At 30.8% G+C, this 16,068-nt stretch overlaps 1 protein-coding gene across 1 annotated transcript; it reads left to right on the top strand.

The window, feature by feature from the left end:
- The first annotated feature begins 10,353 nt into the window (after positions 1-10,353).
- On the top strand, positions 10,354-12,490 carry LOC129310148 (probable indole-3-pyruvate monooxygenase YUCCA3). Its single transcript, XM_054952014.1, has 3 exons — positions 10,354-11,071; positions 11,171-11,542; positions 11,869-12,490. Exons 1-3 carry the CDS (start codon positions 10,388-10,390, stop codon positions 12,094-12,096), a joined length of 1,284 nt encoding a protein of 427 aa, XP_054807989.1. The 5' UTR covers positions 10,354-10,387; the 3' UTR covers positions 12,097-12,490.
- The last annotated feature ends 3,578 nt before the right edge of the window (positions 12,491-16,068 follow it).

The raw sequence follows: 16,068 nt of genomic DNA, 5'->3' as shown, positions 1-16,068 counted from the left end.
TATGAGAAACTAACTCATTCTGCTAAATCCAATTAGTGAAAAATGGGAATTCATGGTGGGGGATTATGGAACCTATTGGGCCTTAAAAATATAGCGGACCTTCTTGTTGATTCAATGACCACACGGGCTTGGGCCTAATGAATAAAAGTGGGCTTTCATGTCCCCACAAATGGTTTGATTTTCGTACGATAATTGTGGTGAGATCAACGGGCCAAGGGTGGTCTGGATTTGAACTTCTTGTGTTCCTTAATAAAAAAACGCAATGTGGACTTTTTATTAAACTATTAATTATTATTAATTAATGCATCATACATATATTTTCATACCTCCACAAAACCTTTTTATTAATTATTACTCCCTCTGATACTATACACAGGGCAACTCCAACCAGTTCATGTATTAAAAAAAAGTCAATTTTATCCTTAATCTCTACAGAAAAATGTCAGTTGTTTCTAATTTCGCTTATATTAGGTATATTAATGGCAGAGTTTTTAAAGCACATCATGTAACCTTAAACCATCACTTGCTCAAGGAACAAGAGCTTTTCATGAGTGATGATTCCTTCCTGGTAAATTTGTTTAACCCGGGTAGAGGTCCTGATGAATGAATTAAATTAATGTTTGTGTAATACTAGGTAAAAATTTTATATACAATACATATATTTTTTTATCTTGTTGAAGTCATATCTTACCATTAACACATGAATTCCAAAAATGAATTTGCAAATTTAAGCAGCGGTTACCCGTATGACTTTTATCATCTTCCTTATTATATTCATAATTTTTCTTAATTTGTATGACTATTTTGTTCAGAATCAATTTATGAGGTAAGATAATTTAGATTGAAATGTGTATTGTTAACTATAAGTTCATGAGCGTAAGTGATAAATTAAGCATCGGAGAGCATGTTATGCACTGGGGGAGAATTTGGATAGCACATGGAGCAGCATTTTACCTGGGAAATTGATTAATAAGTCATTAATTGGTTAATTAATTAAAAGTTTCTCTCAACATTTATGTGTTGTTGACCATTCCATTTCCATTCTCTCTCCAGCATTCATGTGATCACATGTGTCCCCCATGTTTCTCTTCTGATTCTCCTCCTCTACTTCACTCCTCAATTATTTTATGCAATTTCAGTTATTACAGTTATGGAGTTAGTTGCGTTGATTTATATACACACAATTTCCCTCAATTTTATTTTATATTGCATATGAAAAAATATTCTTTAATGACAAGCTAAAGGACAAAGTTTCAAAAGGAAAAACAACAGTAACAAACAAATACTTGTATATAATCATACATGTAACAATACAATTTATAAGTCAATACAAGATGTATTTTTTTTATTGTTACAAGTCTTCTTATTGAAAATAATCATATTCAATCGAGATACAGTGTAGTATTAAATATAAGTATTGAATATTATATTGCAAGTCAATAAAAGATATTGTTAGGCCCCTTTCATTAAAAAAATGATTAAATATACAGTGAACATATAAAATGATGAGATTAAATTGCATATTTGTGAAGCATATATAACATAACATGATTGAATTCATTAATTAATAGCAAGTTGAATTGAAGTGGGATTATTTTATGGAGTTAGAAGCAGACAGGGATTGGCGTCAATAAATAGGTCCAGCACATTGTAACTTCTGATTGCTTGAAAGAGCAAAGTCTTCAAACCATATATAGATTCATTGAACTAACGGATAAAACTGCTCTTTTAGATCCCCACAAATATTGCCAAATACTCTCTCTATCTTTATATATAAGAAATCTTTTAGAATTTTTTTTATTTTTAAATATAAGAGATTATTAGCATATTTTTTAAGGAATGAGTTATTATACTCTTATTAAATTGAAAAAATAAATATAAGTACTCTCATTAATTTACTTTAAAAAAAGATTCATTTTTTATTTACAATAATTAAAAGTAAAATTAAAATATTTCTGTACTTTTAATTAGATAATTAATTTTTATTAATTTGTACGATTCGATTAGAAATATCTTATAAATAGAGACAGAAGGATTAACTTCTTCTTTTAATAAACTACCATATATCATCCATGATCTTAGTTAATTCAGTCATTTGTTTCAGGGTCTAATTAATCTTTTTTCCTGAAGTTTGTTCTCACTTCAATTCATATGAAAGCCAATTGAACCACATTCAGAAAAGAAGAAGAAGACAAAAACCAATCAATAGACTTTAATAGGTTTTTTGTTTTTATTTTTCTTCAAATGGTCCGGAAACAAGAAAGAGAACAAATAGACGAGAACGGTTAAAGAATATCACATCTTACTTTTAAATCTCAATACTTAAATATAGATCATTCAATCTAATTAGTATTATAAATTACTTATTAAGTTTAATTTTATCCAATATAAAAATTTCAATATCAACTTAAGATTGCCTAGTAACTCACATGAATTTTAGACATCTCAAGAGACGAGAGTTAGACTACAGGTTTGAGAAAAGAGGTACAAGAAGAAAGATTTTGGTTGAGCCGATCGAATGATTATCAATATTCGATGGTTTGCTTTAGATATATTTTAATGACGGAGACATGACCTAAAATTAAGAAGAACTGAGCTTCGTTTTATTTAAGCTTGACGATGGACTTCATTAGCCGAATCTAATTATGGGAAACTGTGTTATGATTATCTGCAAATGATGCGGCAGGAGAACGCGAGCGACCCCTAGCTCTGCGCCCATATATCTTTAATTATTCGTGTATATCTTAATTAATTAGCTCTAATTTAATTTAAAAACAAAATATGTAGCAAAATGTAAGCTCGTAGAAATTCACGATCAGTGATTGCCTATTTGATGTTACATTTCTCGAACCTTCTCCCATATCTCTATTTTTGTTTTTCATGATTAGATTCTCTCTTCCATTATTGTGTGGAATATTTATTAAATAAGTAATTCAGAAAAATCAACAAAGAGAAATGAAATTATTGTTCAATTATTTAATATTTCTCTTTAATAAACAATATATAATGCACAAATAAATCATGGAGGGGAAAAAAGACAATTATGGTTGGTTAGGTTTGTTATATAACGACCAAATTTTGGTCATACCCCCATTCATATATATATATATATATATATATATTATTTGTCTACATAGAACATTACTTTGATTAATTATGTCACATGCAAGAGGTGATCGGGTATAGCCGTAGAGGTCTTTCCCTAATTTATTTTGCAAAAGGAATTGGTTTAGTTGCAAATAAATTATTATTTGAAAGTATAGTTGATTCATATTATATTGTATTCCTTTATATATATTATAAGTAGTAATTGTGAATCCTAATGTTATGGGTTGGGAATTAATGGTAGAATTAAGGAAATATGTTTCACTACTGGGTAAGCAATGTGATGCTTGGTGAGTCAAAGCTTAAAAGATATACTCTACATGATAATCCTAGTTTTTAATGAAAGGTCTGTGTAATTAGCCTATTAGGCTGTCATGTGCTTTGCACGTGACTGATATGTGATATGTGTATACTGAAGTTTTAATTGTTCGCCTGTAGTTTAATATGTTCAATTTTTTTTCCCTAAAGTTTTAATAACTATGTTTATTATATTATTTTACTCTAGTGAGATAGTGATCCATCCCATGTTGAAACTTGACATGAGTACGTAGAACTGTTCATCGTTTATAAATAATATACTTTATACAAGTGTTACATCAAAATTACATTGGGAGAATAACAATTAGCTCCCAAAAAGTTGAATTAATGATAATTAGGTCTCATAAAAATTTATAGCCCCTGATTAATTACGAGAAAAGAAAGCACTACTGAAGCAGTTAGCAGATAAACTAGCCATGTTCTCAGTAGTATTTTTTTTGGTCAAAGCAGTGTTCATTTGTTTAGATAATTTCTTTAAGAAGGGCATCATTTATTTAAGCAGATCCGATTATTCGAAATATTTAATAATCCAAGAGGGACGACGATGCTCTGCAATATAAAATGGTTCAGACGTACATTATCAATGATTGTATTTGGTGCTGCTATTGAAGTGAGTCAAGTAAGGGATTAGAAAGTCAAATTGAAATATTATAAGGAGTTTTTGATATATGAAATATTTCCAAATAGGCTTTTCAATTATATATATTCTCTTAATTTATTTTCATTATTCCTTTAATTTCTCAACTCCTCATGCTTCCATGTGATCCGGCGATCTTTTATTTCATTGAATATGCAGATGTAGGCATTTCCTTCATATATATATATCCCATTCTCCAAGACATTGCTAAATTGAAACAATGATTATATGTAATGTGCCTGCACTTAAAATTATAAAGTTAATTGTATAAAAAAAATTAATAATAGCGTTAAAACAGATATGATCACGATTAAAGATATAGCTCTTTAAATTATAATTACGGGGCTCCTGATCACAATCTTAAGGATCCATCCACGGATTTTGATATCGATGTTGCTAAGAATATCCTAATTAACAATGTTTTGTATATTTTAAAGTAACTTTTGGCGGCCCGGAAATAACATTATACATTAAATAAATTTTTAAAACATCATATTACCTACAAAAAATTAAAACATCGTAAGAGTTGGTATTGTTCATATGATTGTCTCATTATTTTAGGATAATCAAGTGATATTGGTACGTATAAGAAGCACAAACATGATTATAAGTGACGACGAACACAACATTAATTTAAACCGGAGAACAAATTAATAACCAAGTACCTCAAAATTAAGATGAAGACCACCACTGCCATCATAAATTTCTCAAAATATTAATTTCTAATACAATATAATCTTTATTGAATTGTTGAATTTCTAGAAATGAGGTAAACAAGGCTTGATTAACAAGTTCAACGTCCTAATTTCTCAAAATCTCTCAACGTCCAAATCTTGTGCATTGAAATATCAAAATGTTCACAATGTACATATCAGATCACATTGCTTTTAAAAATTCATGTCAATAATTTGTTTTTAAATAGTAAAAAAATGCATTTTAAAACATCATGAATAAGTGGAAATATACCGAGTGAGGCCAAACTTTAACTAAACATGCTTAACCTATTCATATAAATAGGCCTAGTCATAAGTTTAAGAACGACGTTTTTGTTAGACAGGTCAAGCCAAAATTTAAAGAAGTCATACAACCAAGTATATTCAAGTAAATATACTATATATGTCTATTTACTAAAAGTCTGACTTGTAGGTTTACCTGTTTATATTGGTATAAGTAAATATTATTTCTGCCCTTATATAAATATAAGTAAATATATACATATACATATGCATATATAATATTATAATTTAATCAATGTGATTAAACTTGCAAAAACCCACAACCTAACCTGTTCAACAAAAAGGCTAGACTTAAACTTATAATGAGGCCTATTTATATAAATAGATTGAACTTGTTTAACCAAAACTTAAAAAGTACTCAACAATGTCATGAGTAGAATTACCTCTAATAAGAGAAGACCTATGATAAACAAGAAAAAAAATTTGACCTGACCTAACTTACTATTTAAAAACAAATTATTTACATGAAATTTTAAAAGCCGTGTGATGCTATCATTTCAACTATGTTGAGGGATCATGAGAAATAAGGATGCTAAGAGGATCTAGATCCATATAGTCAAGGTGATAATGAGAACATTTATGAGATATTGTTAAGATGTTTAAATGTGAGTAGATCATACTAATATTGGGAAGTCTTATATCATATATAATTGAGCTTAATAATTAATATATAATTAAATAGAATGACTCATAAGCTCAAGCTTTATGACTCTGAGTCTAAATGTGACATCCTTCCCTTTTCATTACTCTTTTACCATCCTCTGTGTCCGGACTTGTCACTCCGTACCCGTTCTTAGTAGAAATTTGATTTTTACTTGTTCAATAGATTGATATTTGATTGTGGATGGGGATGTATGGATTAATTGATTGATTAATTAACTAGTTACTAATTGATAATGAGAATTGGGTTCCAACTTGTAGTAGGGGCATCTCGAGTCTTAGAAAACTAAATATTAAGTTAAAATTAAAGTATGCATCTATTGAGGTTAGTGAGTACCTTGGATTTCTAAATGTTGCATATAAATAGAATGAATAAGCGAATATTGGGGTGCTATTAAATATTAAAAGGAATTGAAAAACAGATGATTAATTTTTTAATTAATAATGCGGTGACCGAATGGAACAAACTGATTTAAATGTAATGTGTGTGTGAAATTAATAAGTCATAGAAGAAGAATAACAGACTTGAAAAAGTCATATGAAAAACTAATTACAACATATACACAAAAATAGACTGTTATAATAATGATTAACGAATGCAAAATATTTCTGAAATCTCAACAAATAATATACCATAATAATATGTAATAAATCTCAATAAATAATATATTTTAACAATATATATAGAAATATATAAATTAGGGTGCGGTAGAAGGAAAAAAAGTTAGAAAAAAGAGACGGGATAAGAGAATTAATATAAATAAATATAGGAATTTACAACCCAGAACGAAAGGGTGTGTATGGAGGTGGACGTTGGCACAGTCAGAGTTTGAAATTGAATATTGAAGTTGGGGGACCAAAGATAAGAAGAGAAAACAGTGAGAATGAGGTGCGAGTCCATTTAACGTATGCATCGTCAATTCCTCTCACAGTCGCAACAATGGACCATCCTCTCTTGGGAATCAGTAATTAATTCCCCTTTTGAATTTGTATACTCCTGTGAATTGCTAGTTCCTATGCATGCATCTATAATTCGTTTATTTTGTTCGAATCCATGTGTGCTTTCTAATTCCGATAATCACATTCATAATAGAATTAATTATAAGGTTCGTTTTCATGAACAGAGTGTGTGAATCTAGGATCTAGCTAGCAGTCCATGTTCAACTCTTCATTCCACACGCCTATCCTCCTCACCATATTCCCTGGACTTCGTGCTTTCATTTCACTCCAAATTCATGCCTTTGACCCTCCTATCTCACATGCAAACTGACTATTTCAAATACAAGTGTGCATGACTGTGGACCAAGTTGAGTATTACTTCCTCGGTTCCTTCTTTATAAGACATTTTTGAAAATAATTTGGAGTCCTCCAAAATATTTCTTCCAGTTTTTATATATTATAAGTTACTTTTAACTACTTTACTAAAATCAAGGAATGACAATTAATTAACTCATTAAATATACTTTAAAATAAAATTTTTTATAACTTTATGTCTATCAAAAGCAAGAAAAAAGAGGCACATACAATATACAACGAGTCATAAAATAAAATTTACAATAAGGATAAAATTAGAAAACATTACTAAATAAGCACCCATGTGTCTTGTGTCAAGGACCAAATAATGCTTTTAAAAGGTGTCATGTGGAGGAACTATGGGATGTTTTTTTTTTTTTAAAAAAAGGTATCATTAGTACAATGTTAATTATTCCACTATTTCATTCCCTAGCTTAAATAATTTTTCCCCCTCTCTCTATTAACGAAGGGTATTTTTAAAAATTTATAAAAAAAAAAGATTACAAAATATGTTTAATAAACTTCATTAATGTGTGTAATTTTGCCAAAAAATTGCCAAATAAATTCGGATGGAGGGGGTCTAATATAACAATGATCTGTCCATTAGTATCATTTTTCTTCTAATTATAAATAACTGTAACCAAAATAATCCGCTTTGGGATTGGAGTATCCATGCTTGCATGTATATACGTGAATGAGTATCCAAAAGCATATATGATGATCTCTCTGCACCTATTGAAAGATCAGCCAGCAAGGGCTGTTGTGTGACTCCTCAATCTGATTATTGATGTTTTAAATTAAAAAAAAAATAGAAAAGGAAAGGCTCAGATGTCTGACAGGTTTAGCATTGAAACCGACTACATGGAATTCGAAATCCCCCTGCTGTCATGAGTCATGACTGAACCCAGAACTTCTCAAACTTCTCACCATGGATCTGTGAAATTACGTGCCCAAATTACTTAAATTCTCTATGAACTCATCTCACAAGGAATAAGTACTATCAATCTGTGGGCATACTGTGCGTGCGAGCCTATCTTTCTTCGATTTTGACACTTTAACTTAATGGGAATGTGGAAGAGATCATAGACATTCTCATGGATCTTATGGGGACCCGACACAACTTCATCAAAATGTGTACACCTTTCGGTCTAGCTAGGCGCTTCTGCAACACCAATAACATGACTCGTAATGTGTGTGCATGGGCGGTGAAGGACATAGTTCATTCACGAATTTCGCTGTACATGTCCTCATCCTATTTTTCAATGTTAATTCTGTTCTAGAATTAGACCAACATACCTTCGCAGATATTAGAATTTTTTTTAATAAATCTTTTCAATTTACGTAAATAAGAATTCATGGCTAATGCCTCACCTCTAACATCTATATATATCTCGCTTAAGCCTTATGATCCATATATATATACACACTGCCAATTAATACAACTACAAAGCACATGCATTCAACAAATATATCTTCAACAGCACGCACAAATTATGCATAATCTTCCCCCTCTTTTCTTGTTTTTTAATGCATAAGTTCATTTATAAATTAAAATTGATCCACAAACTTAAAAAATATAATACTCTGTAAATTATAATAATGATATACAAAGTTATATAATTATCATATAATGTATGTCTTCATAATTAATCTTTCATAAATTAACCTCGCGTGGTTTTTTTTTCCTTAGCTTCAGTTATTTTTAAATTTTTATTTCATTGAGATGCTCATTTTTTAATAAAAGTACTTTAATTAATCAACATTTATAGATCCTTTCACTTTTGTAATAATTTATAGAATGAAATATTATATTTATGCATATAAAATGTAATTAATAAATGAAAATATAATGTAAAATGGATAATAAAGAACATGACTAATTCATCAGATTAAACTCTATATAATATATGAAAAACAGATCTAACTTTCCCAAATACCAATGTTATATATAGAATAAACAAAATTGAAATGCTATAATGTATATAAAAAAGGTGTTCCTGTTTCAAAATTTAAATAACATGAAGCTAGCACTCAATCGTGTAGGAAGAAAAGTGCTATATGGCATGATAAAGTAGCTAGGTACCATTTTATATCTAGACGCTTCCAAAATAGGCTTGAGCTTTAATCCATCAATATCAACATGAATACCTACGAGAATCGATTTAGCCCTCAGAGAGTATCACAGTTGACCGAACTCCGTATAACATCTGAAATCGACCATCTGATTGTGAAAGCAATATCATCATACACACACTTTTCTTGAAAACTAACAAGATTTACCAAACTTTGAAAGCTGCAGGTCTCAACAATGTGCCTAAATTTACATTTTTATTCTACATAGAAGTCCTTTTTTTTTAAAAAAATTGATAGTCTTTCATATAAATTACTTTGTATAAAAAATTGACCTGATTTTAGACTACGAGGCTGAACCTTGGCTACACTCACAATTTCTTTTTTTTTTTTATGAGAAAATTAATTTGATTGATTACGGAGATTTATATGAGAATATTGATCAAGCATAACTAAAAGTCCATGTTGTTTTGTATTAATATATAAACAAAAAAGGTCGCGGCAGCGCGCAACCCACAGGATTATCATCTGATTCGAGAAACGAATCCCCACAAATTTAATTGTATCATTTTCAAATGTTATCACATGCCTTCGTCTCATATCCCCACTACTTATATCATACCAATAAACCCCCCCCTCCCACAACCTTCTATATATTGCTATTTTTTAATGAAAAATCATGATATATATATATATATTTTAAAAATAACTAATGAGTTGATATATTAAAAATAACTTATATTTTAAAAATAACTAATGACTTGATATATTAAGCAATGAGTTGTTAATTCAGATCACCTGTTAAAATTGAGCAAAACTAGAATGTCCCTAGAGAGAATTTGTATAGGGTTTTTTTACATGTAATTAACAATTTTTTTTTGCTTTAATCTCTAATTAATTTCAACAACACTTGCTTCTCTGTTTTTTTTTTTTTTCGCCAACGAAAAAAACATTAGCATCTCATTTGTATAGTATTCATCGAGTCAATTTGAGTTCATTATAGAGTCCAATGTTCTTATCATGTAACTTCTGGAGATCAAATGACCTAATAAAATTATTATATACACCATTTTGACAAAAAAAAAAAAACAGTTAGTCATCATACACGGTTTAAAAACATTTATTATTAATAAAATATAATTTTAATAAAAAATGCAAAATATATTAATTAAATGACTGTCAAGGTTTTTCCCCCCCTCTTATATACCCCTGCCTCCTCACAACTCTTCACTTCAAACACAAACCATCACACTTGACAGCAGATTTCATTGCATTGTTGCACGACAAAATGCACAACATTTGCCTCAACATGCCTCCGATGGTCGAGAGCTTCGACCCGGAGGTGCTATTCACGCGCCGTTGCATATGGGTGAACGGAGCCGTCATAGTGGGGGCGGGTCCGTCTGGTCTGGCTGCGGCGTCCGGTCTGAAAGAGCAAGGCATCCCCTTCATCATCCTCGAAAGAGCCAACTGCATCGCATCGCTGTGGCAGAACCGTACCTACGACCGCCTCAAGCTTCACCTTCCCAAACAGTTCTGCCAGCTTCCCAATTTCCCTTTCCCAGATAACTTCCCCGAATACCCTTCCAAATTCCAGTTCATCACGTATCTTGAATCCTACGCTAAGCACTTCGGAATCAATCCCCAGTTCAACGAAACTGTTCAATCTGCCAAGTACGACGACACGTTCGGGTTCTGGAGGGTCAAGACCATCCGCAAGGAGGCTAGCGAGGTGGAGTACATTTGCAGGTGGCTCGTGGTCGCTACAGGGGAGAATGCAGAGAAAGTTGTTCCCGAGTTCGAAGGCTTGGAGGATTTTGGAGGCCGAGTCATGCATGCTTGTGATTATAAATCCGGAGAGAGTCATGCCGGCCAGAAAGTGTTGGTTGTTGGGTGTGGAAATTCCGGCATGGAAGTCTCTCTCGATCTCTGTAACCACCATGCCAGCCCCTCAATGGTGGTTCGAAGCTCGGTGAGTCCTGAAATTTCCCCGTAAACATGTGTTAAGTTCTGACAATGAAGTTTGCATTTTTACTTAATCTTGTTAACTTTGTTCTGTTGTGATGGTCAGGTTCACGTGCTGCCCAGGGAAGTATTTGGAAAATCGACTTTCGAACTGGCTGTGGCGCTGATGAAGAAGCTACCTCTGTGCATGGTGGACAAGATACTGCTGATTCTGGCTCGCGTGATTCTGGGGGACTTGGAGAAGTACGGACTGAAGAGGCCGGAAATGGGGCCTCTGGAGCTGAAGAACAGTGCGGGGAAGACGCCGGTGCTGGACATTGGAGCGCTGAAGAAGATTAGATCTGGCGAGATAAAGGTGGTTCCTGGAATCAGGAGATTCTGGAGAGGCAAAGTCGAACTGGTTGATGGCCAAATTCTTCAGCTTGATTCTGTTGTTCTTGCTACTGGGTACCGCAGTAATGTACCCTCATGGCTAAAGGTGAGAATAACTCTATCGCTCTTGTTCTTAGATTGCTTGCCGAATCTACATATAGTTTACGTCTTCAAAAAACTAAGGTCAAATAGTTCGGGGGAAAACTACATCTCGTGGCCCAGATGTTAAAGGTATTTGGATCAAAAGAACGAAATTATTATTAAATTTGCATCAAGTTCCATGAGAAGGCCAAGTTACGTTGTGAAAAAATTTACTCTAAAATTACTGAGATTAGAGTACATAATTAGTAAACATAATTGATCATGCAAGAATGAAGGAAGATGTATATATCAATATAAGATTGATACTAATGGTGAATATAATATATACAGGAGAATGAGTTTTTCTCAGAGGATGGGATACCGAAGAATCCATTCCCGAACGGATGGAAAGGAAAGTGGGGATTGTATGCGGTAGGGTTCACAAGAAGAGGGCTATCAGGTGCATCGCTGGACGCTGTGAGTGTGTCGCATGACATTGCCAGGTGTTGGAAAGAGGACTTTAAGCAACGCAAGAAATCAGTGGCTACTCGTCACAGAAGATGCATCTCCCACTTCTAATTCATCGATCAACTCTGACGTTGAAGGTCCTTAATTCCCAAATGTGAATGATAGCAGATCATAATAATAATAATAATAATAATAATAATAATAATAATAATAATAATAATAATAATAATAATAATGTAGGCGTGGAGAGCTCTACCCCACATATTGTTAATTAATTAGGTAATTATTGATTAATTCGCTCCCACAAAAGGAATTAAAGCAGCCCTCTCCTGAATTAAACAAACAACAACCACTCCTCCTAATGATCTCAAGGAAGATGAGGCTTGTTCATGTCATTCCCTTGTTGCTTTTGCCTTTCATTTATTCCTCCTTCCTCGCTTGTATGCTCTATATATGTATTTGACCCCCTTGAAAAATATTGTATCACACTTTTTTTTTTTACTCGTTTTAATAATTAATTCAACCCCCCCCCCTCAATTTATGTCTGTGGTGTCAAGACACTCATCAAGTTAAAAAAAATAAAAAGGTAAAGGTACATTTTTATCTTTGAAATATTTTTTGAAGAGTATCTAATATCCTAAAGATAAAAATACTCTATTTTAATAACTTTAAGGATATAATTATTTCAATAAAAATATTAAAGTATTAGGTGTTTTTCAAAAAATACTTCAAGAACAAAGATATACTTTTACCCAAAGTAAAAATATGACTCACATGAGAAGAAAAGAAGAATAGTAAAAAACTTTCAAAAAATCACACCAACCCAGTCTCAATTTATAAAATATTTTTAAATAAAATTAAGTATATTAAATTCATTAAATATACTTTATAATCTTGTTTGTTCAAAAAATATAAACTTTTAAAAAATATCTTTTATTTAATGCTTCATTTACAATCATGTTAAGGAGAGAATATAATGAAAAGAATAATATAAAAAAGTATTATTAATAAAATTTTATTTTTAAAGTATTTTATATTTTAAAATATTAAATTTTTTTTAAAGTATCTTATAAATTATGATAAAATGAGCATATATATATATATATATATATTTTAAAGTATCCTCTCATTACTTTCCTCTCATTCTCAATTGTAAGCTCTTTTTTCCCGTAGAATCTAATATTTGTTAAGAGAACGCCTTGATCGCAACACTTGATTCACGATTTCAAAACTATTCCTTCTTTAACTTCTCTTTATATCCCATACTGTTCCTTTTATTTACTAGTCAATTTCAGATAAAATGGGTGAGAGATAAATAATGGCCGTTATACGAGAATTGATAAATGAGGCGACAAAAAGTCTTTCATTCTTTGGGCCAAAAGTCAAACTAATAAACTTTAGAAGCTAAATTAGTTTAAAAAGATCACTGTTTTGTCAACGCAGAGAATCTCTACGGTGGGATGCACGAAGCAATTTTGCCGTCATGGGCTTCTATCCCTAATCAGAGCCCACTAAGCATGGAGAAATTTAAATTGGGACAATTATATTAAAATTCTATAAAAAAAAAAATTTAATTACTGTAAGATCTATTAATAATTAAATTAAATTATATTAATAATAAAATTAGTTATTAATATATTTTAATTTAATTATTAATAAATTTTACAGTAATTAATTTCTTTGTATGAAATTTAATTGTAATTCTTTCATTTAAATTTGATATTAATAGTTCTGGTTTTAAAAATATATACCATGCCATATTACCATCTCCAATCATAACTCAGAGAGAATCTTCGGAGGGTTTTTATTTAAAAAATACAATAATATTAATTAATTTTTTTAATTAGGGAAAATACTTGTTCTTGAAAGAGATTTGCACTTATGTATGCAGTTGTGTGATCACTCAATTGGATTCAAACTAATATAAATTTAAAAAATTGCTTGGCGTGCGCAGGTATATAAAAGGAACACGGAACCTTTTCTTTTTCTTATTATCATTTCTCTTTCATTTTTCTAATTATAACTATTCATCAAATCTAGAACTAAAATAGATTCATTTAATCTAACGATATCAATAATTATAATTAGAAAAATCATAAGGAAATGAAGAAGTTTCGGGTCCATATATATATATTTTTTTTTGAAAAAAAGGAAGGGAAGTTGCAATTTGTAAAACTGGTGCGCCCATGTTGCATAGCACATGGATAGATGCCCACAACAGCTTTGACGTACAACAATAGAACAAGGACAAGAAGGAAGTGTCCTCTCATGACACTCCCATCAATTATTTGAATTATATTGAAAATCCTATCTTTTCCAACAAATAAGATAATATTAAAGGAGACCATATAATTCATGAACAATATGTGCTTCCATATTTGTAATAGCATCAACACTAGAGGGCATAGTAGACAAATTAAATAGAGCAGGAGTTAGTTAAAATTGGATACCATTATTAATTGTCTCAAAATTCTCGACTACCATGTGTAGAATTTGTTTCCATAGTTTCTCTTCTTTTTGATTAAGAGTTGCCTCTTGAGTCTCAACAATGCTTATACCTAGGGTTGGAGCAAAAGCTTCAAGATGACTCGACTGGACTTCTTTAATTTCTATGTCATCACATGCTTCAATCTCAAAATCCGCAATGATATACTTTATAGCACCACTGATATAGGTACATGGTTTTGATTACACATATTATCTCTTTTAGAAGTTAAAATATTAGGGTCTTTATATTTTAAGATACTATCAAGAGGATTAGGAGGTATTTTCTTTTGATATAACTTCTCTTTCTTAACTTGATAGCAATGCCCTTCTTTTAATGTGTATCGAATGGATCTTTAGAGTTCATTAATTTTATTTCTCACAAGTTCAATATGTGAACATATGAAATTCAAGTCTAATTAATTAACCAAATTGTATTGATAGTGACATTGATGATGATTGGCATAATAGTCAACATAATCATATTGACAATGATAATTATATTGATGATGGTCAATGTAATCATATTGACAATTAAATGAGGCCATAACATCTTGATTGAATGTGATTTTTTTTGTGTGATTATAAGCAATGGAAGGTGAGATTTTTTTTTTTAATATCATATTTGAAAAAAGGTTCTCAAGTTGCCCTCACCTAAAAGGTGAAGACCCTATTCAATAAGTCTGACCCTCTGAGAATTCAAAAGTTCCTTAGGAATCAAACATGTTAAATAAATAACAACCTGAGTGAAGTCTTCATAGTGACTTCTGGGGATTTGGAAACCCTTTAGAAAAATCGATAAAAACTTTAACTAACCTAAAGTAGATAACTGTTTATAAGATAAATTTTTTTAAGGGTTAAATCAAAGGAAAAATTGAATAAGTGAATGAAGAAAAGCAAAAAAAAAATAGAATAAATAAAGGAAAGAAACAAAATAATATCAAAAAGAAGGAAATATGGTAGAATGGCTTAAAGTGAAGAAAAGTGAAAACAAATAATAATAATAGGAAAAAGGAATAAGGAAAGGAGATAAATAGCAAGGGACCTAAAATTTAGGATTGATGAACCTTACCAAGTAACTTAAGAAGTCTTAAATTATAAATTTATCTCCTAAAGCGTTTTTGTATGATGATTCTTGGTATTGAGAAGGTATTTTAAAATGAATTTGATAATAGAAGCTATGTGAGAACCTTGGCTCTAATGCCAATTGATATAAAATAGGGAAGGAGAAGGGGGAGAGAATATATAAAAGGAAAAAAATGATCAATAGGGAGAATAGAAACAAGAAAAAATTCAGAAAAGATGCAAGATAACAATAATTTTTATTCAATTAAATATGTGTCTACAAAACAAAGAAGCTAAGACGCTGTTTGTAGGCCTCAACTTTAACCCTAGAATTAAATGTGAGAAATTCTAAAAATCTTAGAACTGAATGAAAATATAACAATAAATATTTAAAGATAACAATAATTCAAATATTATGACAATTGAAACAAAATATTCTGAATTAATAAAATATATTTGATCTTTCAATCTCCTCAAATCTTCAATATCTTTAATTATTTTTTTTTCTTTTTCTTCCCATCAATCAGTTACTTG

The sequence above is a fragment of the Prosopis cineraria genome, unplaced genomic scaffold (genome assembly GCF_029017545.1).
Source record: "Prosopis cineraria cultivar Desert tree isolate PC_DT_omini unplaced genomic scaffold, ASM2901754v1 PC4, whole genome shotgun sequence".
Classification (NCBI taxonomy): Eukaryota; Viridiplantae; Streptophyta; class Magnoliopsida; order Fabales; family Fabaceae; genus Prosopis; species Prosopis cineraria.
This window is presented reverse-complemented; position numbering and strand designations above follow the sequence as displayed.